Below are 26,663 nucleotides of genomic sequence, written 5' to 3'. Positions count from 1 at the left end.
GCTGACGTCCGGAGCGTCCAAAATTGCCGCCTTTACCCGGGTATAGTTCCTGGCCTCTATCAATAAACCCTGATATGCGGATTGTGCCGTTCCGGTCAAGTAAGGGGCCAGGAGGGTGGCCCACTGGTCAGGGGCCCACCCAGCGACCTGGGCCACCCTTTCGAACGTCACGAGGAAGGCCTCGGGGTCATCTAGTGGGCCCAACTTGGTTAGCCTTACAGGCAGGTTTAGCCGATGAGTCCCCTCCGGGCCTCCTGGCTGGGGGTTTGCAGGTCAGGACAGCGCCGTCGTGAACTGCTGTAAGCATTTTTGCTCAAAGTCCTGGTGCTGGGTGGTCAAATTCTGAACCAGCTGTGGCTGCTGGGCTCCTAGCTGTTCGAACAGCTGTTGTTGCTGCTGGAGCTGGGTGGCCTGCTGCTCCTGCTGCTGGGCCACCTTCTGTCGCTCCTGGCTCTGTCAAAAAGGCGAAGAGCTGGGACAGATCCATGTCTCGGGGGGGAGGGGTTCGCTCCCCCCCCCCCTCGCTGTCAGTAGCCTTAAGCCTGGGCCCTGGTCAGGGCGGGGCAACAACCAACGTGAGCCATTACACTCGGGTCCTTAGGCAGGGCTGAGCAGCAAGCACAGTAAGTCAATAGGTTCTGGCCCTTAGACAGAGCTGAGCAGTAACAGTTCTAGGCCCGGCCCTTACGTCAGGGCGGGGCAGCAAACACAGCAAGTCAGTAGATGGCTTTCGGGCTCCTCAGAGCAGGGGAAAAGGGGGATCCTGCCACCCAAGAGTTGGGTGGCGGGGGGGGGACAAGGCCCTCCCACTCCACTGCGTCCCGGCCCGGGGCCCTAGCAGCGGCGTGGAGTCGCTGCTGTCAGTGGGGATCCAAGCCTCAACACACTGACATTGGTTCTGGCAGTGCTGCAGCCAGACTGGGGTGAGCTACCCCCGGGCCACTTCCACTCTCCCCCTTATCGAGTACCTGAGTCGTCATCGTGTCAGCAGAGGGGTCAACCACAATCGGCTCCTCGGGGTAAGTGTTCACAAGTGGGTTCAGCAGGTCCTCAGGGTAGCTGGAGCGGGGCGGTCCCAGCCAGGCCTCCTCAGGGTAGCAAGTGCGGGGCAGGCTCAGCTGGCCGGGCGTGAGCATCGGCGAGCAGGGGCCGCAGGCCTCTGCGGGAGCTGGGGGTCCACTGAGTTCTGCGGGTCAGCTTTTGTACTTCCAGGTTTGCGCCGTGACCTCTGAGGGGCGGGCGCAGGCCCCGGTGACCCCGCCCACAGCGGGGTTGGGAAAGGTTTGTCCTGCAGCGGGGCTGTGGGATATCCCACTGCCCCGCTACAGGGCTGGATGGACCAGTGCTCTGACCCAGTATGACCACCTTATGTAATGGAAGGAGGAAACAGTGCCAACTCTCTTAAGTCTGCCCCAATGGTGGAGTCTGGTCTGGATAAGTTATGAATGTTTCCCAACCAGTGGTAGATGCAGAAGTCCACTTAAAATTTTGTTTTTAAAGATCTACTTTGCTTATCAGAATTCCAGAAATAGGCCTTGGACATAGAGATTAGAACTTCAGTAAGACTAGCCCTGTTCTAAAGGTACATATATGCATCTATATGGCACCATCTGTTTCATTAAATGTAAGAAAAACCCATGTCACAATGAAAGGTAAAGGTTGGTTCAATTAAAATCCTAACCCTAAAATAGGGTGCTACTAGCAAATGCTGTACGGCATAATCTTGGGCTTTGACTCCACTTTAAACAGTGATGGTTACAGATACCATGCAGCCGCATGCAAATAATTCCAGTTTTTTCATACAAGTCATTGCAATGTGTACAAACCCAATGTTTTCAACATACCACATTCTTGATGACCTCATCTTTGCCATCATGTTTTTGTACTTTCAGTAAATGGTAGCAGAAATCCAACACATCAAAGCAACGCTGCTGTCCCAAAAGCACAATGATCATACAGCCAGCCCAGTGGAGCCCATCTCCAAAGCACTGTCTGTAATAGAGTACAAAGTCTATGAAAATTGTGTATTTCACCTAAAACTCCTAAGAACCAGTTAGCATGAAATACTGAGTCATTAGACATTTTCTCTTTAAAAAATAGGAGTCTAAAAAACTATGCGTAAGGTGTTTTCCAGGCTGAGGTTTAAAACCCTGTCTTTTAGGACCATTTTCTATTTAATTAACAATGTTTACAAACTGCAAGCACTAGAAATGCTAAAAATCTTTATCCAATTTTGAGTTCTTCCAAAAATATTACTCTGCAGTAGTGCTACTGTCACATTAATCAACAGAACAAACTTGACAGTGCCACACCATCACATTTATTTGGTCTTTGTGCATTAAGGGAAGCAATGTCCTAAGACTTCCCATCAACACCTGGCCAGTGACAGGCAAATTATAGCTCAATCTTTCCTTCTGAAAACTGACAAACATAATGCTAAAAACTAAAGAACTGAAGATTGCAGGACATTAACTTCTGAATGCTCATTCCTGCTGATAACTCACAGAAAATAAGCAAGTACCTGATAAATTACTTATAAAAGTTATTTTACTTAAATTCAGCAACTGTAGTGGGGTAAGCATCACTGGTGTTGAGAGGTGTATGCTAGGATCTCTTCCTTATGGGACCTTTTATTATGTACCAACGTATTTAAAAGACATGATTTTTAAAAGATACAATTAATATCTGTGTTCCTGTGCTAACAGGCCCTCTCAGTCCCTTGTTCTATGCTTGTCTCACTGAACTCTCTCAGAAATAGGAACACCAGCATTATGTTTTGTATCCCCACTTCTAGCTGGGAAATACAAGGAAGTACTGTTGCAAACAAGTGCATAATTGGCAGCCTACGATACGTACTCCACAGTAAACTCGTGTGTTCCCACAGGAATGCAGTACACAAACTGCATCGCACTCCAGAGACGGTGAAACTCCACACATTCATCCACATGCATCACACCATTGCTGGGAAGGGGTCCACGCCAGATTGGGTCATCCAGGAAGGTCCGAATCCTGGTCAAGATGACCTCAAACATGGATAGGCCACAGCAGAGGCGTTCCTTGGTCAGCAAATCTCCTTCCCTTGCTATTGCAATTTGCTAAGATTGAGAGGAGGAAATAAAAAGTGACAAACAGCATTTCAGATTAGTTATGGGGGAGGTATGGTTTCTGTCTGAAAGCCTTATATTAGTGCAGGACGAAGATATATTCGGGTGATTAAAAACACAGCAAAGAAAAACCTGTGGCTTGCCTGTGCCAGCCAGCTTGCGAGGCTCAGGCTGTAGGGCAGTTTAATAGCTGTGTAGACTTCTTGGCTCAGGCTGGAGCCCAAGCTCTGGGACTCTCCCACCCAGAAGTCTACACAGCAGTGAAACAGCCCCGCAGCCCAAGCCCTGTGAGCCCGAGTCGGCTGGCACGGGCCAGCCATGGGCTTTAATTTGCTGTGTGGACATAGTTTACCTGCATGGCCCAATTCCAGTTCTGCACTTCGCCTTGGAGCAGATGCATTCGAGTGAACTCAGAATGGGTTGTTTAAACAAAAGTAGTATGACTAGCTGGGTCACTAGTTCTGACTTTTCTTTTTGAACCAGTGCTTTTAAGGTTTTAGTACGTTCATGAATTCTCTTGGTGTCAAGGGTCAAGTGAAAGATGGAAGCCAGAAAATAACCACCATGAAATATCTGGGTTAATTTTTTCACCCACTCAACAGAAGAGAAGCTTTTAAAGGCTAGCTGAGTGGAAAGGTCAGCTGCTGCTGTACTGCGCCATGGTTTGCAAGGTTGTTTTTAACTGAAATGAGTCAGAAGATAAAAATTGGCGTGTTCAGTTGTCTGCTGGCAGGCCCAGATAATGGCCCCTCCCTCACTTTTTACTGACTCCCTGGCCTGCTGCTATCAGAGGCTGATGTGCTTCAAAGAGAGGATGAAGTGATCTGTACACCTGTAGTGAACTGAGATTTATAATCAATACTTGCTCTATTATACCAGCTTGTGCCCTCCCACTGTAAGCTCTCCATGGTAGGGACTGAGTTGCTTGCTCAGCACAGCTCACCTAACTCTACCCATGGTGCTAAAAGTAGTCTGAACTCTATACTTGACAACATTCCCTTTTGGCCCCCCAAATTCCTCTCTCTCAAGCACAGTTTATCAGCTGTTGAAGCAAATGGGGAATGAAACACACTCTTCAAGGACACAGAGGAGAACAGCTTCTGGACAGTGAGAGCAGCTCACCGACAAGGCATGGAGGAGGAAGAATGTTCTCTGTTGGTTATTCATTTTCCAGGAAAGTTCAGATCAAATAGAACAGTTGGTTTCCAAAAAGGTTCTGATTTTACCCAATTTATTCACTGAATCACAAGAGAACAAATGACTTTTTTAAAAGGTCACAGAGCAAATCAGTTGCTTTTGGTGGAATTTGAACTGGGAGCCCCCAGGGTGCAAATCCTTTGCTTTACACATTATATCACAACAGTGTACATGGAAATTAACACTTTAATCCTCTCCCAAAAACTAAAATGTCACTTCTGCACTGTCCCAAACATTCAGACAATAAGCCACCTGTGTACACAAGCTGCTGACCAACTTTACTGAATCCATGGATTTACTAGAGGCCCTGTTGTGTGAACAATTTTTGTGTGACATTTGTAATTCTGACATGGCTATTAATATTGTCAGGGTCTCAAGTTTCTTATGCACTTATATTTCTGCATAAAATGTCTGAGGTAAAAAATGTAAGACTTTACCTGGGGTGTTCCTAATCTTTCAATCAGAGGAACAAGATGGAGTGGAGCATATTTTGATTCTAGTCTTTTCATTTTAGCATCAAGTCTTTCACCCTCTGAAAGAAAAAAAAAACCCCACATTATCCTTTAAAGTTAGGTGACTTCACTTTATAAACAATGAAAATTGCAGTACAGAAATTTGTGTTTTTATTACAGTTTATTTTTGTCACAGTAGGAGTTGTGTGTGTAAATTATTCCTTTGATAGGTAATTTCATTCAAAATGGCTTGCTTTTTCTTCAGTATGCATTTTATTTGATGCACAGTATCCATTGACAGGATTATTCTTTTAACAATGTTACATTATACATTTGAGTTTAAAGAAACTAACTATACAGGCAAAAACTAGTAGTGAAACTCATTTTGTTATTAACTAGTTTCTGCCCTCAAAATAAGGCTCTTATGCTGTCTCTAACATACTTTGACTCCCACACATACTAAGACTATTAAAATCACCCTTATCATTAGAAAAATACTTGCCTCCAGAGGATAGGGTTATAATGAAGGTATTTTAGGTATGGAAAGGTTAAAAAACACAACCCCCAAACCCTCACCCCTGGTGAGTAGGAAATGTTCTCTGGTGAGTGGGTGAATAAAATTTGCAATGATCTGGTTAGTCTGGTGGCCGTCTACAGGGATCTGAGTAACTGCAATAAATCTGATAAGGCTCTTTCACTTTGTTATTTATGTGAATCCTATGAGCAGAGGCACAGATAGATCTACTGCTGCTGGTAGTGGGGCAGAAGTAGGAAAAGAGGAAGACCAAAAAAAAAGTGGTAGAAGGATAAAATGGGGGAACAGAAGCAGCTCACCTTCCAGCAGTCAGGAAGGGGAGAAAAGAAGTTAGACTGGAAGGGTCAATTCAGCAAAGCATTTAAGCGTGTGAAAAGTCTGTGGCAACCATATGTGTGGTTGTGCTTTGCTGGATCAGAGAGACAGTACTCAGCACCTTGCAGGATCCAGCCCTAAACCTCCCCATCCCCAAGTTTATTGTGAACACCTACAAGCCAAGGCTGATATGAAGGATGGGACCTCATAACAAGTCCAGCATTCTCCAACCTCATCACCAAGTGGGGATGAGGCAGCAGTGGGCATATCACCAGTGTGCTGCACAGGGCGTTCTCGATCACCCCACCCCAGGGTGCCCTGGTTAACAGGCGTTGGCCTCCTGCTATTCTGTGTACTGTAACATTTTCAGGCTTGCAGATACTCAGGAATTTGCTGTCGTTGCAAATGAATAGCGCTTGTGTAAAGGAAGTGTCAGAATGATGAATTCACCAACAAGGAAGCAACATCGGGGGTAATACTGCTGGAGGAAAAATGCTTGTCCAGCCCATACCTTTGACATGAACCCTTGGCAATATATTCTGGAATGGTGCAGCATGCAACAGGTCACACACTTCTTCTAGCGACTAGAACAAAAAGGAACAAGAAGTGTTTAGGAGTTAAAAAACAACAGCATGTCAAGGGCACCAAAATCTGCTTCTAAAACCATGTGGACATTCTATAACAAATAGTGGCTGACACCAGAGGGCACCAAGCACCTACAGTTAGAACAAACGCATGGTGCTTTTGGCTCCCTCTTCATAGAAGTACTTAGCAGCAATTTGGCTTCTGCAGGTTGCCTTGGATTCACAAAGAGCCACAGCAACGCTACTCACACCCAGAGCTGGCAGTTCTTAAAAGACAGAGGCTATTTATTGAAAAGATGAATGCAGAATGACGAAGTTTTGTGTTAAAGTGGCAGACAGATCCTGTGTAGACCCACACAAATGTGAACAAAGCAGCGAGTCATGTTTTTGTTTTTACCAACACTGTTCCCATAACCCATTATCACCCAGAAACATGTCTCCCAGAAAGAAAGTCTCAGATGCAGGAGACTAATGGCAAGGAGGTGGGACGGGGGAGCGGGGGTGTGCCCCAGCATGGAACATTTCAAATCTTTAAAATATAAAGAATAAAAAAAAAATTGTTTCACAAACGTTAAGAAATATCCATGAAGTTGGATGTGTTTGCTTCTGGACATCCCTGTATGTTCTCAGTGTATGAAACAAACAAGAGCAGAAGCTGAGATAAGAGCTAGACTCATCTGAGGCCTCTTCAGAACAAAATTTGAGAAACAGTATGTTTTCATTTTTATATTTTATTGACTTTAATGGTTTTAACAATCCCCAGAGGGGACAGATGACTATGTTCCATGACTTATTTCAGTCAAACACAAGGATCTGGCCCTTTTCCAAGGAAATTAAATAATTTACCCACAGTGAGTAAAATTCTCTAACAGTCCATCTAATTAGATGCTGGTAGCAGTAGTACACGTTTACACTGTGGTAGCACCCAAAGGCCTAATTGGGACTGGAGCCCCATGGTACTACTGAGCACTGTACACACATAGATAAGAGACAATTCCTGACCAGAGGTTTTACAATCTGAGAAAGACACAAGCAGATGAAGGGTAGGGCTCCAGGACACTAAAGGGTGTCACACACACAGTTGTTGCTTCCGTAGGTCAAGTACATTGCACAAACCAGGGGTGCCTTGGATCTCTCCTTGCCCTCCATCCCTCACAAAAACCTACAAGCAAATACATTCGATGAAGAACTGGCACAGCTTTATTAGTGACAGGTTTTTGCGTTTTTAATGGGTAGAGAAGAATGGCAATAGTGGGGAAATTAGAGTAATGGAGCAGGAAAAAGGAGGAAGAGAGGGACAGTCATAACATCTTTGCCTGCTGATGGGCAGACAATAACACAGTCGTCATGGCAAAGGTTAGCCTAAGGAGGGTTGTATGGATAGCGTCAGGGAGCTGTTCCCCCATGCATATAGGGCAATGTGGGTAGCATGAAGGTGCTTACGGGGAAGGTTGACTGGTGGGTGGTAAAGGCTGGGAATGCGGCCAGAGCAATGGAGGGGGATGGTCAATCAGCTACGTAGGATGAGACTACATTGCAAAGGTAGACAAGAAGCTTATGTGAGTTGGAGAGGAGAAAAAGGAGCCAGAGGAGGGATTCAAGAGAGGGGTGCTGTGGTCAGAACAAAGAGCCAGGAAGATCTTAGCAGTAGCATTTTAAATGGACTATCTGAATGTTGCAGTAGTCAAGGCCAAATGAGTCTTTAGACCCTCTTTGGCTTTTGGAATTAGGAAGTAACAGGAACAGAACCCCATTCCTCTCAAGTGAAAGGGAACCTCCTTCACAGCTCCCACCTGAAGAAGGGATTGGACTTCTTACTCCAACAGGCGCTCATGAGAAGGGTCTCTGAAGAGGGACAGGGAGGGAGGATGGAAAGATGGGGTGGACAGGAACTGGATAGTGTAACCCAGTTCTATTGTGCTGAAAACCCAGCAGTCTTAGGTGATCTGGGTCCAGGTATCCAGGAAATAAGAAAGGTGGTTGGAAAATGGGGGTAGCTGCATCTAGTGCAGGGGGGATTGTGATATTGATCTCGCGTGTCTAGTCAAAATGAGTGCTTTGATGACTCGGGCTGCCTGGGAAGCAACTGCGTAGGGCCCGTTGAGGAAGATTGCAGAGGGGACCTGCAATCTTCTTCCACTGTTCTCAGCCCCCAATGGTCTGATCTGATGAGGGACCACACCAGGCTGAAATAGAAGAGTCATCTGAAAACAAGGTGGGAGGTGGCGGGGGAAGGCAGGATCTGGTATGGGAACTGACAGAACATCCTCAAGTGCCCCTTCAAAAAAATTCTGCTTGGAGCCTCCTGGATATCTGTGTGAGCCTGGTAATGAGGCTGAGGTGGAAGATGGCAGTTGCATATGCTCGTAACCTCTGCCCATTTCTCCCATTTCTTAAACAGATCTTGGCGAGGCGACAGAGCCAAGAAGCAGACCAGGTGCAGAGGTCTTAAGTGCTTTCCCTAAGGTGCTAGGGCACAGAAGCCCAGGGACCTGATGGTTGCTCTAGAATCTTTCAGGCCACAGAAATTTGCATCTGTCTGCTCAAAGAGGGAAGTTCCCTCAAACGGAAGGTCCTCAATGGACTGCAGAACCTCCGATGGTAGTCCTGAGGACTGGAGCCAAGAGCACCTTTGCGTGCTAGCAGCCATGTCAGCTGCATCTTCCCTTTCTCCACCAGAGCAGAGAACTCCTGTCCGGACTCCTGCAGCAGCACGTCCTTGAATTTTGACATGGAGTCCCAGACGTTATAGTTGTACCACCCAAGTAAGGCCTTTCTGGTTGGAGATGTGGAGTTGTAACCCACCAGTAGCACAAATCTTTTTACCAAACAGGTCCAATTTCTTTGAGGCCTTCAGGTTTTTCTGGGGGGGAGGGAGGGCTCACACCTTGCAGCCCTTTCCTTTCTCTTTCATTGGCCGCTGCAACCACAAGGGATCCAGGAGGCGGGTAGGAATATAGGTATCCATACTACATGACGGGAACATAGTACTTTTCTCTACTCTTTTTGAAGTGGGTGAGCAGAGAGGATGGGGTCTGCCATAGGGACCCAACTGGACCCATAACAGCCTCATTGAGGGGTAGGGCCACCTTTGATGGGGCCGCTGCAGCCAAGATGTTGGATCAGGCTGTGTGAGGACTCTTTAAGCACCTCCACTTCCAGCTTAGAAGCCACCCTTTCCAATAGCTCCCGGTAAGCTCTAAAATCATCCTACAATTCCAAGCCACTTGGCCCCAACACAGCTTTGTCTGGGGAGGAGCGGCCTGCATTGGCAGTGGGCCTTCTTCCTCTTCTTCTGCACTGGACACATCATGCAGCCCCAAGTCCTGAGTATTGGTACCAGGCTTGGTACTGGAGCCCAGGTTGGGTGCCAGATGGTGGGGCATAGGGGCCCTTCTTTCAGATGCCACTGAGTACAAATGACTGGAAGGCAGTCCCGATACCGGGGGGAAATCCAACAGATTCCAAAAAGGCCACTGCCCACTGAGCCAGGCACCTGGAGGAGCACCCACAACGAGATACGATGGACTGTAGGTAGTGTATTGGTATTGGCCCCCTGGTTGAGTGCAGGACTCCACCTCTGACTCTGAGGACAAGTTGGCTTGAGGGGACCATGGAGGAATGATACCCCTCCCTTCCGTCAGCCAGTGCCGAGGGAACAGTGCTGGAGAAAGGGAGTCTTCGCTAACATCAGCAGGTCGGTTTCCCTCTGGTTAGTACCAGTGCTGGATAGGAGCTCGGGGCAACATGCCTCCTTCTGCTTGATGACCCCACCGGTGCCAGAACTTGCCCCGCCAGAGTTGGCGGAACCAGGACAGCCATCAGGTCCCTGACTATTGCAAATGTCTCTGGGGCAGACGGCACCGCGATCCCGCTGGTGCCACAATGTCCACTTGGTGTCAGAGGATGGTGCTTCACTGGATTCAACGGCACTTGTGAGTAGAGGGGAGTCAATGGTGCTGCTTGCAGGCACAGAGGTCTGAGTGCAGCTTCCATTAGGATGGACCTTAGCTTAGCCTCCTTGTCCTTTTTCGTATGAGGCTTTAACTGGCAGCAGATCTGGTAACGTTCTCATATGTGAGCCTCCCCAAGACACTTCAGACACCTGAAGTACAGGTTGCTCACTGGCATAGGTGTGCCGCAGGAGGCGCAGGGTTTGCAGCCCAGCTATCGGGGCATGCCCGGCCCCAATGGTAGAGGATGTCCTTCTAAACAAGTAGGGATTTAAGTATATAACACTCTTACTAAAAGAGATAAAATGAAGGTAACTAAACTTGTGAAAGGACGGAATAACAGAACCACCGACGAATGCCTTGCCAGGGCAAGAGAAGTTGTTCCAGTGACCATCACAGGCGGTAAGAGGGCACGGGGCTGGCTGGGCCCCTTATTACTGCCGCATGAGCATGTGGCACCAGAAGGCGCTAGAGCCAGCCTGACGGATCCCATTGAGGGGAAAATCTACGGCCACTGTGCACACAGTGTGCACGCACCTAACGTGGAATGGCCTTGAGTAAGCACTCAAAGAACAAGATCTTATAATTGAAAGTGTCAGACAAATTTAACTAGAAGGGTTGCCACCAGTGCCACCTAAAACACTTTCCCCTTTATACTGCCTTGTATCCACCTGAGGGTCACAAAGTAGCACATAATTTAACCTCACAACATCCCTGTGTATCCTTATTTTACAGACAGGGAAAACTGAAGCAAAAAGGTAGAGAGAGACTCGGTCACACAGCAAGTCTTTGGCCCAGATCTCCTTAGCCCCCCCTCTGTACATCCCATTGTACATTATCTAAGAACATAAGAAGGCCATACTCAGTCAAACCACTGGTCCATCCAGCCCAGTATCCTGTCTTCCGACTGTGGCCAATGCCAGGTGGTTTAGAGGGAATGAAGAGAACAGGCAATCATCAAGTGATCCATCCCCTGTCGCCCATTGTCGGCTTCTGGCAAACAGTGGCTAAGGATACTCAGAGCATGGGGTTGCATCCGTGCCCATCCTAGTAATAGCCATTGATGGATCTATCGTCCTTGAACTTATTTAGTTCTTTTTTGAATCCTATTATATAGTTTTGGCCTTCACAACATCCTCTGGCAATTTAAAATATAAAAATAAAAAAGTGTTTGAGTTGCATTGCAGCCTTGGCAGACATACTGCCTGGCCCTCAGCTAGTACTTCATAGTGATGTTGTATTACATTGTATACTTAAAAACATCTAGGAGCTCACTGATGAAGTCTGTTGTGCCAGTTCACTCTGTTCTTGAGTTAAATATAGAGCCACATAAATTCTTGATATGCGAACGTTTGTGTATCTAAAGAGCAAAAAAGAGCTCTCTCATTTTCTTTGTCATCTAGTCATTTGTTACACAAACTCTGAGTTTAAAAAACAAATGGAATATTCCATAGGTGATCTCCCTTTCCCCTACCAATCTGTCCTGTCCACACAGGGGTATAGGAATTTAACAGAAATTCAAGAATTTTAAAACAATCCCAAATAAGTAGGATGTAACTATTTCAGGCCATCAACAACCTGAAGACCACCTTATGTGCCACATTAGTTTCTATACGTGAATCACGGAATACTAACCCAACACATTGTTATTCCTCTTTTTAGCTACCTGAGAGGCACTCAGATTTTATGACAATAGGAGACCAGAAGTACTCACACACACAGAGAGAACTAACTACCACCTTCCTCCAAAAAATACTAAACAAAAGCTGCAGCACAGGATAAGAAGATTACTCCACGGTATAGAGAACAGTGTGTTGAAAATATTGCAACCACAGACAGCCAATTTAGTACATATGGGATTTGGAAGTTTTATCTGTTTTCACTGGTAAAATATTTTCAGCTGCACAGTTCCATCAAATGGAGTTGCAAGAGGGCACGCACAAATTCATGGTTGGTGCAGTGCCATCTCACTGATATTCAGTAACCTACATAGGAACAGCAAAGGCATTATCACCTGAGCTATGATTGACAGTATTTGGAGAAACAAGGATTTAATTTTCTACTTTCCCTAAATGAATTTATTTCAAAATGTCCACTAGAATTGCAGAAGTTAGAGATGGGAAAAACCCTTCAGGCTTAGTCCACTCCCACTGCTAATGCAGGACTGTGCACTGTAGTAGGTTTTCTACATTTTTTTTTCAGTCAAGCGGTAAATGTCCCAAGCTATGGGAACTACATACTCTCTTAGGCAAACTATGCCATGATTCACAGCAAAAATGATGTACTCGCTCTAACAACAAAGCATGAGGCAAAGAGTTTTACCAAGTGTGTTCTTTTAGGCTCTTGGGCTTCAATAGCCTGTATGATTAGAGCTAGCAGAAGATAATAAAAACCATACAGTCATGATTCTATTTTAATTTTAAGTAGAGGGGCTTATATTGTGTAGACCAAGAGAGGGTACTCTTTGTCTGTGAGCCAAAGCTCTCTTCTGATTATTTCACGCTTTTATTCTAGGACTGATTTTCCCTACCTTCTCAGTGTCCATCTGCTACCACGGTGGCAATTTACCTTTCCTTGTGAAGATAAGATGCACTGACCCACCCCAACGTTCAGGTGCACAGCCTGACCCGAACCACTCAAACTGGACAGTGAGGGGAGCTGAGAAAGAAGTGGAACTGGCATGGTTGTCCTCAGCATTCAACCACGTCCACCCATTAGTACCAAAGTCTGAGCTTTGCAAGGCTATAAGAGAGAACTCAAAAATGTTTCTGCACCCAAAAGATATTTTCTCTAAAGGGAGACTGTTTTACAATTGCACAAAACTTTCCAATGTCATGTCTGTAGTTTTAGGTTAAGGCATCAATCACAGCGATTTTTGCCGAACGTTTTTGGATACACGTGGTGTTAGAGTGACTTCCCAGGCACCTACCAGACTCTGCTCAATGAGTAGACAGAAGAGCACAGCATTCCCCACTTCCCGCAAATTCTGGAAACACACAGTCTTCAGTTCTGCATATTCGACAATGTCCTTCAGCTGATGGTGGAAAAATTCCAGGATACCTGAGATGTGTGTGTACATATATATATATATATTTATTTTAAAAAAAAGAAAAAAAAGGTGAAAACCTTTGAGGAGTCAAGGCTAATTATTTCAATAGTTATCACATACACATCTATTAGCTTACTGAAATCGGCTGATAAAAAAAATCTAGTTATGTGGATAAAATCATACAGACCAGAAATAGTTTCCCCTTTACCAAAACAGCAGATAGTGGGGTGAGATAGGGAGTGGAACAAGAGAGAAAAGTTGATGAAAATATCAAGTCCCTCACTGGCTCACTGAGGATGAATATAATTGTAGAGCTTTGTACAACTTTTTTTCTAGTAGCATCTTTCATGCAAGCTATGTCTACAGAAGACAAGGGCATGGGGTTCGGACAACACATGGAACTGTATCCGGAAAGGCAGACACCCTGAAAAGGATTTGGGATCATAATGGTCAAACAACTGCAGATAAGCTCCCAGTGCAATGCACCTTATATCTAATTTGAATTTATCTGACTTTAACTTCCAGCTATTGATTCTCGTTATGCCTTTTTCCGCTAGGTTAAAGAGCCCTTAGTAGTACTTGGTATCTTCTCCTCCCCAAGGTACTTACACACTATTATCAAGTTACTTTGATCTTTTTTTGATAAGGTTTATATTTTGTATAACAAAATAAAATAAAATACTAGGTATTATATTTCCACACCAAGTAATAGAGCTCCTTGCAGCCACCCTGAAAAAAAAAATTTGCTTCCTTTGCATAGCCCCAGTCTCCATAAAGGATAAGCTTGTAAAGGAGTGTGTGTTATAACAAAGCCTTCCTTTATAAACAAACATTTAGCTGGGTTCCATTTCACATACTGCTATCTTTCACCTGCACTTGAAATTATGGCTTAAGAGCTGCATATTACCTATTTTGGTTTATTTCAATAAACAACCTACAAGACACTAAAAAGGCTTTGCTGAAAATATTCCTAGTGTTCAGTTTTACATGATAACTAATAATAAATCAGAGGGAGGGATAGCTCAATGGTTTGAGCATTGGTCTGCTAAACCCAGGGTTGTGAGCTCAATCCTTGAGGGGGTCATTTAGGGATCTGGGGCAAAAATCTGTCTGGGGATTGGTTCTGCCTTGAGCAGCAGATTGGACTAGATGACCTCCTGAGGTCGCTTCCAACCCTGGTATTCTATGAAATCCCTGAAACCTTATGATGTTGTTTTGCCAAACGGTGAGCTTGTTTTTAATCCATGCTCTGAATCTACAATTTAGAGTGACAACATGTCCCCAACCATCAGGAATGTCCTGCTTTTCAGGGTCTGGCCTAGCTGGTTTTACAAAAAAGATTTTGCCCTAGATTTTTCTTTTTATAAATCCCTGCAACCTGAGACAGTCAAACTGTCAGCAGGACGGCTGAGGGCAAGGACTACCTCCAACTCTCCTGTCACACACTTCCACTCCGCTCTCTCATCACAGTCCCTGCCATGGGACTTCTCAGAGAAGTACCACACACATACCTGAGACAGCCCTCCCCAGCCCTGAGTCAGACTCACCATGCCTCATGAGGTGGAGAAATTCATGTCCTTGATTGATTCAAATTAGGTTGAGGCAATTTTAGATTAGAGCTCTTTATGAAATAAGTTATAAATCCCAGAATGAGCATGGGATGACACTACCGGTATTCCCTACATGCAGTCACCACCTTACCCAGAAGGTGAACAAATTCCCCCTACAGGTCTAACTGTACAAGTCAGATGCTATGGAACCCTAAACAATTGTACAAACAGCAGTATCCACTTGAGATCAGAGCTGAAAGTATCTTCAAGTTTTGGCCAGTGCTTCGGCTACTGCTTCAGTGACACCAACCTTTATCTATATCTGACCACATCATAAGAAATACATATGTCACTTTTGGAAAAGATTAAGCAAATAATATACAACAAAAAAGGAGGAAACCTTTCTAGGAGCCTTTAAAAAAACTCAAATCACCAAAGAGTCCTGGCAGCGACAGTCTTATTTCTTTGTCTGCAGCATTCCTTCTCCCCACTAATTTGTGAACATAAATGCAATAGGCAAATTTGTAAGTTATTGAATCATCTGAATATATACAATATCCCCAAGATAAATACATTTAGGTTTTTTTCCAGGCTAAACAGTAATTTTCATTAAATCCCTTCATTTGTACAAGGCTCGGGAGGGTAGGTGTAACTAGGAAGTATTTAATGTTATTCATACATATAACATCTGCAGCTGTCTTACATCACTCTCATCAGAAACAAAGGTTGTTTGATATAAAATGTATTTCGTAAATGCAGAGGATTAACAAAGGATTAGGCCCCATCTCTGCTTCCTAAATCCTATCTCAAAAGAGCTCACATGGCAGATGTCACATTTCAGTGATGTGGTCTGGCTTTCTAAATTAATTAGCACACAGATTAAGTCGACATAGGCAATTTAAAATGGGTTGGGTTTCTCCATTTAAGGTTACCTTTTCTATAAAACTATAGCTAAAACCTCTGATTAACCATGTCCCAAAGGTCTAAAAACACAGAATTTGCTACCTATAGTATGTGTAAAGTATGGACTAATGACATTTGTTCTTTCAAAGAACTGAGCTGGGCTCTATAATTTTCTGCACAGTGACTGTTGGGTCTATTATTATTAAATGAAATCTCTGCTACTGTTCATTATAAAATGCCTCCTAACAAGCAGTGTGCTATGGCATAACCTTTAATTTTACATTCTCTCACAGAACTTTTAATACAAACTCTGGCCCTGACCATGCACAGAAATACACACACACTTAACTTTATGTGCTTTGTGTCCTACTGACTTCTGTTGGATTCTGCTCTGCGCACATGCATTTGTTTTTGAATGATCAGGACCTGCATGCATTACACCCACTGGTTATTGTATTCACTGAACAAAAATTATGTTATTCTGTTTTTCATATTTAGTAGATTACTTATTGTCTAGCCAAGGCCATTTTGTTTTCATCTGATGAAAATGCGTTTTTCAGTTTCTGCCTTGTTTTCTGACAATTAACTAAAATATTTTTTCCCCCATCCAGTACATAATAGAGATTTGAAGGCCATCTCCAAGGCAATCAGCTTTCAAATGACCTCAGTGAAATTCTTTCATTTTCCTTTCTGTAATGAAATTTCAAATTCAGAATACTAAACACTTGAAAGTAAAGCTTCATTTTGGTAAGTAAACTATTATCAGACCTTTCAAAGGGGCCTTCTCGTCCTTCACCTTACCTCCTCAATAGTCCCTGCCTTCTCCTGCCTACCTCTGAGGTACATCCCCTCCCCAATACACTCCTGTGAGCCCTGCCTCCCTCCAAATGCCCTCCCCAAAGGAGAGTCTTCGGAGTAACCTACAACATACTTCCTTCCAGTCTCACCCTAGCAGGCTTCCAGTGAGCCTCCTCCTCCCATCCACCTCCCCACAGATGAGCTCCTGTTCTCATAGCCCCCAGTTTGTTAAAAAAGCCTAAAGAATCAGTTACTGTCAAAGCCTTTCTGCTGTGTCCTGGAACTCCAGTTTTTGTGCACTCAGAAGAGACAACTCCCCAAATTGCCGTGGGAGAGATTTCACCTGGGGTGAAACATTCCCAAATATTCTGGAGGATAGAAAAAACAGTTTCCGTGTGGTTCAGGGATTCTTTTGGGTTATACTTTGTCCTAAGCCAGTTTTTGCCTCCCTGACTCCATTTTTATATGTATTTTCAAATTTAGTCACAAAATTTGACATACACCTTTAAAAAAAAGTTTACTCCAATGCAATCTTCAGGTGGTAATTTAATTTATTTAATAATAATTTTTAAAAAGTCCATCCCCTCTCTCAGTTTATATTTTGGAAGGCTCAGTTTATATTTTAACATGCCCCTCCCCCCGCGCCCTTTTTAAACCTTTCCCTCTGCAGGTTTTCCAGCAGTAGCACAAATCTAACCTTATCACTGCAGCAGCGCTGACATAAGCATGTTTTTTTCTGATTCCCAAGGACATTTTAGTATGGCTAGATGATCAAAAACAACTGTAGTCATATTCAAACACTACAAGAAATTAGTAATAGAAAAAAAAAGATAAATATGGAACAATTATATTTCTAAGATAACTTAAACATAAAATAAAATATGCTTAAATATGTAGGACAGTGTTCCTTTAAGAACTTGAGAGCTACTGCAATGTCGCCCCCTCACCTCCAAAATCCTTCAGTTTAATGTAGTCATAAAAATATTTATCTAAAACACTGGATGAGTAAGTTGCACACCACTTAAAGACCGTTTCTATGGAAACAAAATCTTTGGCAAGGAGGCCTCTTGAACTAAGCTGCCCATATCTCCATCCTCTGTTCCTTTTAGCATGGATAAACAGTCATTAAAAATCCGCAGGGACAGACATGATTGGAATTGCTCAAGATCTATATAATTAATGGCATCCAATAAACCATTCCAAATGAAAACCCTGAGCTGTGCAATGTAATTAGGGGCTTACTAAGTATACTTAGACAGAGAACGATGGCTATTCATATGTAGATGTGAACTGGGAAATAGATTCTGAACTGATAAATGTGCAGTACATTAAGCCAGCCCAGGGCCTTAGGCATTAAAGCATTGCATCAGAGCAGTAGCTTTGGCCTTTGTGGCTAGACAGCTGAGACAATGAGAGTGCTGTGTGAATGAGTCCGTACCAGAGAACTAAAATAGCAGATGAGTATCTTCAGTGATGCCCATGCGTATTGCTAGTATAGTTACCCATTTGTTTAAGGTACTTGTGCTGAGAGCTGCAGGAGATGGAGGAGTGGACAGCGCATAGAAGTTATGACCTATATGCTTCCCTCCACTAACATGAGCCAAGAGGAGCAAAACATGGAAGAAACTGGTGCAGGGAAGGGTGGGACAGAAGGGCGAGGACATAGCAGTGACTGTATGGCACACGTCCCTCCCCTCTCAGTCTGCTGGATTAGGGCTGTGTAGGCCAGAGGGAGGAAGAAGTGAAGTTTCACAGGCTGGAGGGGGATGGCTACTGTCTGCAACATTTTCTCCCCACAGACAATGACACTGGTTCCCCCTTGTCACAGTAAGCTTTCCCCTTGCCCCTCTCCCCCGCCCTCACAGCAGGGAGGGTTGGAGTAAGCAGCCAAGAGAGATCATGAAAATATAGTATGGTTCCAGAGGGAACAATGCTCCTATTAAGGAAAGGGTCACACAGAGAATAATGTGGATGCCCTGAGTCTTCAAACACGTTTTCTATTCAGTTTCTTATATCACATCCATCACCTGTGGTTTCGAGCACCATCCTGTAGTGCACTGAGGAACATGACAAGCATCTGCTATGTGAGGGTTTGCCTTCTCTCCCCACAAAAGGGAAGATGACATGTTATTTTTTCTAAATGTATGCTATGCTATGCTTTTTTTTATTAGTGAAGACCAGGTCGAAGAAATGCAGATGGCACTTAAAAAGGAAAGTGCCAAGGTCTGAGAAAGTTTAGCTCCAAAAGAAGGCATCTCTGTCTCCTACACAAATGAGTTTTACCCTTCCTGAGTTTTATCCTTTCTGTAGAAAGAGTCCTCTGAGGAGTCTTGAGCAGATTTCTCTAAGGCAGTGTTTCCAAACTTGGGATGCCGCTTGTGTAAGGAAGCCCCTGGCGGGCCAGGCCAGTTTGTTTACCTGCCCCGTCTGCAGGTTCAGCCGATCGTGACTCCCATTAGTCACGGTTTGCTGTTCCAGGCCAATGGGAGCTGCTGGAAGTGGCGGCCAGTAGGAGTCGCGATCTGCCGGACCTGAGGACAAACTGGCCCGGCCCGCCAGGGGCTTTCCCTACACAAGCAGCATCTCAAGTTTGGGAAACAGCTCTAAGGAGCCAAGGCAACTTCTTCCTTGCTGCTCATTCCTCAGGGCAGGAGGGACCCCATTCCCAAAAAGAATGCTGAAGGAATTTCACTAAGGTGAAATTCAGCTTCCTAATCCTTATTCAGGCTTTCCCCACATAGGGGCCTATGTGGCTCTATGTATGGTAGCACCTATTGCTTATACCTAAATCCAGGCACAAAGGACATCTAAAAGCTTCAAATTTTTTATAATGGTGAATTGATATGACTCATCCATTTCTATGCTCCAGAGAGAAAAACAGGAAGGAACACTTAGCAAATCTTTGATTTGGTTCAGCCTTTGCAATGAGAGTCAAATATGCTATGGGGAGCAACATCAACTTCATTCCAGTTTAATAAACCTAAGTAACACTGGAAAAACAAAAGAATGCTCTAAAGATGGGTAGCAAACACAAGGATTCATTTGTGTTGTTAGAAGTTGTGGAAAAGGGGTGTTTGGGGGTAGGAAAGCCCTTTCCAAATTGGAATCAACAGTATGACAAATACTAATTAGCAATTAATTCTCTCTTTTGTGGCATCCAGCTTCCACAGTAGCTGCTTCTCCTCCAATTACTGTGACTCATTAAATGGGAAGGACACCCTCAGCAAACCATAAGCGTAATTATTCTGCAGAACCATACCCCAATTTGCACTGAGCACTCCTTCAAAGATTGTCTAATATACTGTATCTTACATCTGACAAGAACAAGAAATGAACAGGAAACTATTCCACAGAACCGGGAACTAGATTACAGAGATTTAAACAGAACTGCTATCTGAGATTGCCAGGCAGGGAACCCTATGTAAGTATGAAAGATAGCAATAGAAAATTTGGAAACAATTCCTATTCTGCCTCAATACTCCTTGCCCAATGGGTATTCAAGAGCAAATAATTTACAATGAGATGTACATACGTGAATTGTTTATAAAAATATAAACTGGAAGCCAAGAATTAATATCCTCTTATTAATGCAATGGTGGTAACATCAAAGGTAAACCAACCTGGAGAGCCATATTCGTGTCTAGGTAACCTACAGATTTTAGGCATCACTTCCATCAAGGTCTTCACATACTGAAGAATCGTGCCCTGCAACTAAGGGAAGACAGACAGGCATAACCATTATTATTGTTGAACTAACAAAGATGACATTTATGCAGTTCATTCTAGATATGAACTGAATATGCTCTAAAATCTTGTGTTCCTTAACTCTGTATGTCCTATAGTTCTTCCTATAATCTTTGCACTCTTAAAGAAACAGCTTTTTAAAAGCAATTATTGTAGTTGCATCTTCTAATAAATAAATAAATAAATAAATATAAAAAAAAAAAGCTTGCGAGGAAGCACAGCAGATCTCATGAACTCTTCATGCGACTAACACTATTACCATTTCACAGGTTTTGACTCAAAAGCCCAAACCATGAAGAGCAAATGAACTGGGTGACAGTACAGAGCCCTGACCCTGCCAGCGATTCTGATCCTTATGTACATAAATAACTTTACACATGCAAGTAATCCCACTAACTTCAATGTGACTACTCGGGTATATTAAATTACTCGTGTGTGTGAAGGGTTGCAGGTTCGGGGTCTAAATGTCCAGGCTGTACAAATGTGTTAAAACTGAATTGGTCACAGGTATCAAAGAAACATATCACTTCCCCAACACACTTTTTTCTTTCAGTGTATGGCTAATTTTTGACTTAGGAAGGCTTCAGTTAAAAAAAAATGTTGCTGGTTTAAGGATTCTATCATTAAACGATCAGAAGACTTCATATCTGAGCATGTTATAAACAAATGTGCATTATTTACATATTAACCCTTCTCAGTGTGTGTCACGGTGGCAATAGCACAATAGTCAAGGCCAACAGAAAAATCTTATCTAGGAAACAAAGGCCCAAAACATACATAAAAAGTTATATTATTCATTCATTTGTTTATTAAGGTTGCAAATCAAGCACTTACGAGTTAGGAAATGCCAGAATTAAGGATGCCCAACATGAATTCAGGCCCCTCTTGTGCATAGGTACTGTGGTGCTGTCTTTAATTACATTATCACATATCACTCAGTACACAGCTCTGTCCTCCCATCCAACCTCATATCCCAGCCCGTCTCTTAATATCGCCTCTTGGATATCTTCTAATTTGGCCAAAACCAAACTCTCTCATCTTCCCTCCCAAAGCTTCTCCACTTACCCACTCTCCATTGCTGTCAACACCATCACTGATTTGGTGGTTGTACTGGAGTTTCCTTTCCCTTGCCCAACACCTCCAAGGCCATAACCAAATCCCACTGTTTCTTCATCCTCAACATCTCGAAGATCTATTCTTTCCTTTCCATCCCTGTAGCCAAATCCTTCATTCAGGCTCTCAGCAAAAGGAAGGATGGTCCAGTAGTTACAGCACCAGCCAAGGACTTGGGAGATGTGGGTACGTTTCCCTGCTCCACCACAGAATTCCCCAGTGAGCTTCAGCAGTCACTTAGCCTCTCTGTGCTTCAGTTCCCCCATCTACAAAGCAGGGATAACAATGCTTCCCTACCTCACAGAGGGCTTTTGTGAGAATAAATATATTAAAGATCGTGAAATGCTTTGCGATATAGAGATGAAAAGGATATAGGAGTGTAGAAGTATTACATCCCACCTTGCTTAGTGCAGCATTTTCAGCTTTGTCCCCTGTCATCCAAACAAAAGGCAGCCACTATCATCATCTTCCTTAATTTACTAGATTATGTCACTCCCCTCGTCAAATCTTTCCATTTGCTAGCGCATCAAGTTTAAGCTTCTTGTCATCACCTTCAAAAGTCTATTCCACCCTACTTAAAGGTGCAGTGCCTGTGTGGTTAAGGCACTCACCTACATCTTGAAAGTCATGGGCTTGAGTCTCACCCACTCTCACACAGAAAGGCCACCTCCGGTTCACCCAGCTGAAAAATGGGTAACTGATCCATCGGATTAGGACAGTGGTTTTCAAACTTGTTTTCTGGGGACACAGTTGAAGAAAATTGTTGATACCCGTGACCCAACGGAGCTGGGGATGAAGAGCTTGGTGTGTGGAAGGGGCTCAGGGGTAAGGGTGTGAGGGCTGTGGGGTGGGGCCAGGAATGAGGGGTTCAGGGTGTGGGAAAGGACTCTGGGCTGGGGCAGAGGTTGGTGTGTGGGAGGGAGGTCAGGGCTCTCAGCTGGAGGTACAGGCTCTGGGATGGGGTCATGGATGAGGAGTTTGGGGGGGCTCAGAGCTGGGTAGGGGCTTGGAGCACAGGGCTGGTGCACGGACTTACCTCCAGCTGCTCCCGGTCTGCTGTGCAGTCGGGGTGCAGAGGCAGGCTTCCCACCTGTCCTGGCACTGCAGACCGCACTGCACCCCAGAACTGGCCAGAAGCAGGTCTGGCTCCTAGGCAGAGGCACGCACACAGCTCCATGCGTCTCTCGCATACAGGCACCACCCTCCAGCCAGTGCTCGGGGTTGGGGCAGCACGCAGAGTCCCATGGCCCCCCAGCCTAAAAGCCAGACCTGCTGCTGGCTGCAGCGCGTTGTCAGAACAGGTAGGCACTAGCCTGCCTTAGCTGGGCGGCACCGCTGATAGGACTTTTAACGGCCCGGTCGGCGGTGCTGACCAGATCCGTTAGGGTCCCTGGGTGCTGAGCAAGGCGACCCAGTGCCTTACGTACCACGACTCATCATTACTGGGTCGTGACCCACACCTTGAAAAACACTGGATTAGAATAGTCAAAGGCAGTCAACATGATGCTGGCCACATCACCATTGGCTATGAAACTGACATGCCTTAACTGCATCAGCCCAATAAGCCAGTGGCTCAGGGGAACTTTGACCCTATTTCTCCTGTGGTGAAAACTGGCATTGTCCCAACATCCTCTATTCTACCTGTTTCCAGTCTTGTCTGCCTGCTTGTGAACTTCTCATACATTCCCTCCATGCCTTCTTCCACGTGGTCCTCTACGTACTGGCGTGACCTGTCTGAGCTCAACCACACCAACCTGCTCCTTTTCACATCTAGGTCCCTCTTAGAGATCCATCACTAGCATGCTGCCTTCAATGAATAAAGTTGACTTGTCAAAAAATGGTTTCTTCCTTTGCCCTAACTTCTGTCTATCCTTCGACTGCCAGGTCCTCTAAGCAGGAGCCATCCCTGCTTAAGTACCAGTAAGCGTCTCACATTTTGGGGAAATCTTATAAACAACAAATAATAGTAACAAAATGTTGATTATGAGGACAGATTCTTAATAATACAGTTATCCACGTAAATATCACTAGACTAGTCAGACTTGACATTTATCAGTGGAGCAGAAAGGTTGAGAAAGATCAAGACTTTTTTTAAAAAAAAGTTTAAAAATCCCCCACACATTCACGAACTTCTGTAAAAAAAATGCCACAATATTTGTTATTTAAAATGCCATTACATTTCTACTTGAGTGGCCCGTCACTATCACTTCTACTGCACTCAAGCATCATGGGAAAAATTTTAGAACAAAAATCCTACTAAAGAATTAGTCAAATAAATGCAACCATAAACTAAATAAGAGTTCTCCTCCTAAAAGCATTTCCTTCTTTCCCTTGGTTTGACATCCTACATCGATCACCTTGCTTGATTCCAATGACAGCAATAAAGTCATTGGGTTATTTGAGCTTGATGAGGCAAGAGGAAGAGACAGAAATACTTCTACATGCCCAATAGAAGGCAATCCCCTCCAGTTACAGAAAGGGCTATCTATAAAGATAAAAAAGAAGGTTGTGTGGATAACTTCTCTGACATATGCTCTGACTAGTCTAAACAAGCTTGATACTAGGCACTGCTAGATCAGTCTTAAAGATTAAACCTTCCTTGTTTTCTAAATCTGTACTTGGTCAGCTGGCAATAACAATATTACTGAAAACCCTGAAAAAAGGGAAGGCAGAAAAAACATTTCAGCTGCTGCTCAAATACGCAAAAAAATTTAGTAATCAGAACACAACTAATTTCGAGTGAATTTAGCTGGAACAGCTGTACTTCATTTTTCATACATGATTGTCCAGGCCCTACTAACACTCTCTCTCCACATATGACTGTCTAAAAATACTCCTCCTAAAGAGAGAAGTTGGAATATTTGAAGCAGTCTAGAGGATTTTAGAAACATACCTTCCATTGAAACTAATGCAAGATATGTGTCTAAATTCCCTAGACTACATGGATAATCTCAACCAGAGTTATCTTTCCACAAGAATTTCTAATTTCCCCAAAACAAAATGTTACAGTATGCATACAGCTGATGTTAAAGCAATTTTACTTCATCTTTTGAATCAAAGGCCTTATAACAGGAACTGTCTCTCATATTTCTGTATTATGTTTTGGGAGCGGGGGAGGGTGGCTAATTTTTCACTTCAGTTTTAAAGAGCTGTATTTTTTCTTCCCTGGTTTTATCACCGATACTCAGGCACACTTCTGTAGCAGTAGTACAATATATATATATATATTTTAAACTGAACACTAATAACAAGTCTTAATATTTGAAGAAAACAGAATTCCACTATATCATCATAAAACAAACCAATAAGCAAAAAAGGACAAAAATCTTTACAAGTTATGAGGTAAAAATTATATGTGGCATACAATGAAGATTATTGCCTTGGTATTCTAAAAAAAACAACAACAAATAGGTCCACTGCAGAAAAATGAAATATGGATATCTCCACTGATGTTTTAGGAAGCTCCTATCTTCCAAAAGTTGTTACTTCTCCATCCCTACTGTCATTAGAGGGTGATCCCAGCTCAATCAGCAGGGCATGTCTAAAAAGCTATGTGGTAGGCCTCTTTCTGCAACCTGTTTTGTTTGAAATAGCTAAGAATTAACTTCAAAATTTACTCCCAAATCTCTCTCATGTGACTGAAGCAGAGACATGTTAAATATCTATGTTTGTTTATTTGTATGCTGGCAGCAATAACCAACAAGAAGTCTAATCCATCCTCTTCTAAGAGTTATTCATGAACAATTATAGCCGTTTGGAAGTAACTTTAAAAGTGATTTTCTTCTATTGGGGAATTATTCTTTCGGAGGTACTCAGATGGCCCTAATCATCCTAATAATGGAGTGCCATATAATCTTTAATATGTTTATCTCCAGAACACCTATGTGAGAAGGGAAGTGCTATTACTCTCCTTCTACAGATGGGAAATAGGCACATGGGCACAGAGAGATGAAGTGACTTGCCCAAGTTCACACAGGAAGTCTAACAGAATACGGACTGGGAACCTAGTCATCCCAAATCCTATGCCTTCCTCTTTTTCATTCCTGGGGAATTCTGCACCACTGCACATGTGCAAAATTCACGTGCCCCACAGATTTCTTTGCTTCCCCACAGAAAAATTATTTTCTAACGGGGAAGCAAAGGGAAGCTGCAAGAGCGGTAATGCAGCCCTCCCCAGCAGCATGGGCAAGTCATTACGGGCACCCAGGGCAGCCAGCGGAGAGGTAAATCAGCTGTTAGTTCTGGCTGGGCTGGGGAGGACAGGGCTTCCTCTTCCCCTGCAAGGAGTGGCTGGGGCTGGGTCAGACCCAACCCCAGAAACCTCCCCTAGCTGCAGAAAGCTCCACATGTCCCACCCATGTCTTGTCCCCATTGGTCCTCAGCTGCAGGGGGAAGAGTCGCTGTATAGAGAACTGCTCACCTGTCCACCCAACCCCTGTATATCCAAACCCACCCATACTCAGACTCTCTGCTGAGCCTCACCCACCCCTCTGCACCGAGCCCCCCACACCCGCTGAGCCTCATTCCTCTGCATCAGGAGCCTGCCTGCATCTGGATCCCCACCCCGGCACTCAGACCACCTTCTGCTGAGCCCCCACACTTGAGCCTCCACCATGACAAGCCCCACCTCCCTGCACTTGGACCACCCTGTATCCAGACCCTCACACCACTGAGCCCCAACCAGCTGCACCCGGATCCCCACTTCACCAAGCCCCACTCCCCCAGCACCCAGACCCACCCACTAACCCCCACACACCCAGAAGCCCATCCCCCCACACCCAGACCCTCACTGCTGAGCCCCAACCATCTCTGCTAGGACCCCCCTGCAGAGTCCCATTCCCCCTGCATCTGGAACCCTCAAATGAGCCCCTGTGCATCCAGATCTCCCCTGCATCTGGACCCCACAAACTCAGACTGCCCCACACCTCACCCCACACAAGGATCCTGCTGGGCTAAGCCTGCCTGCCCCATTCCTGGATTAGAGGCCAGAGCTCGGCATGCATGCAAGACTCTGTCCATCTTGCTTGCTTGCTATCTTCATGTGCCTGCCGTAGAGGGGCAGGGTCCCTGGGTATTTTGGGGGCAGGCCCAGCCCTTGCACTGTGTCAGGGTCAGATGCCGCCTCATCATCAAGTCTGTGTCCTGTGGGTGGGATGGGGTGCTGCAGGGTGATCTCCCACCTCCATGCAGCCAGTGGACTGGGCTCCACCTGTGATAGTGGAGCCTCCACATTTATTTATTGACAAATAAAATATGAAGAATTTTATGGAATTTTAAAATACTGTGCACAGATTTTTTTTTTTGCAAAGAATTCCCTCAGGAGTATCTTTTTTTGAGGTCTTTAACTATAATTAAAAGTTAACAGC

The 26,663-nt window shown here is 44.4% G+C and overlaps 1 protein-coding gene across 10 annotated transcripts in view; it reads right to left on the bottom strand.

The window, feature by feature from the left end:
- The window catches only part of CYFIP1 (cytoplasmic FMR1 interacting protein 1), a 136,550-nt gene that overhangs the window by 4,448 nt on the left and 105,439 nt on the right, over positions 1–26,663 (bottom strand). For 8 of the 10 annotated variants that reach the window (XM_032776118.2, XM_075060871.1, XM_032776121.2 and 5 more), the window contains 6 exons: positions 20,061–20,151; positions 13,070–13,200; positions 6,115–6,187; positions 4,739–4,833; positions 2,857–3,095; positions 1,845–1,992 (listed from right to left, as the gene is read on the bottom strand). In XM_032776118.2, coding sequence (XP_032632009.1) covers positions 1,845–1,992; positions 2,857–3,095; positions 4,739–4,833; positions 6,115–6,187; positions 13,070–13,200; positions 20,061–20,151 — 777 coding nt within the window. Of the gene's footprint in view, positions 1–1,844; positions 1,993–2,856; positions 3,096–4,738; positions 4,834–6,114; positions 6,188–13,069; positions 13,201–13,221; positions 16,069–17,110; positions 17,241–20,060; positions 20,152–26,663 lie in introns of those variants that run through there. The other 2 variants (XR_012654870.1, XM_032776123.2) reach the window with 2 other exon arrangements.

The sequence above is a fragment of the Chelonoidis abingdonii genome, chromosome 1 (assembly GCF_003597395.2).
Source record: "Chelonoidis abingdonii isolate Lonesome George chromosome 1, CheloAbing_2.0, whole genome shotgun sequence".
Classification (NCBI taxonomy): Eukaryota; Metazoa; Chordata; order Testudines; family Testudinidae; genus Chelonoidis; species Chelonoidis abingdonii.
This window is presented reverse-complemented; position numbering and strand designations above follow the sequence as displayed.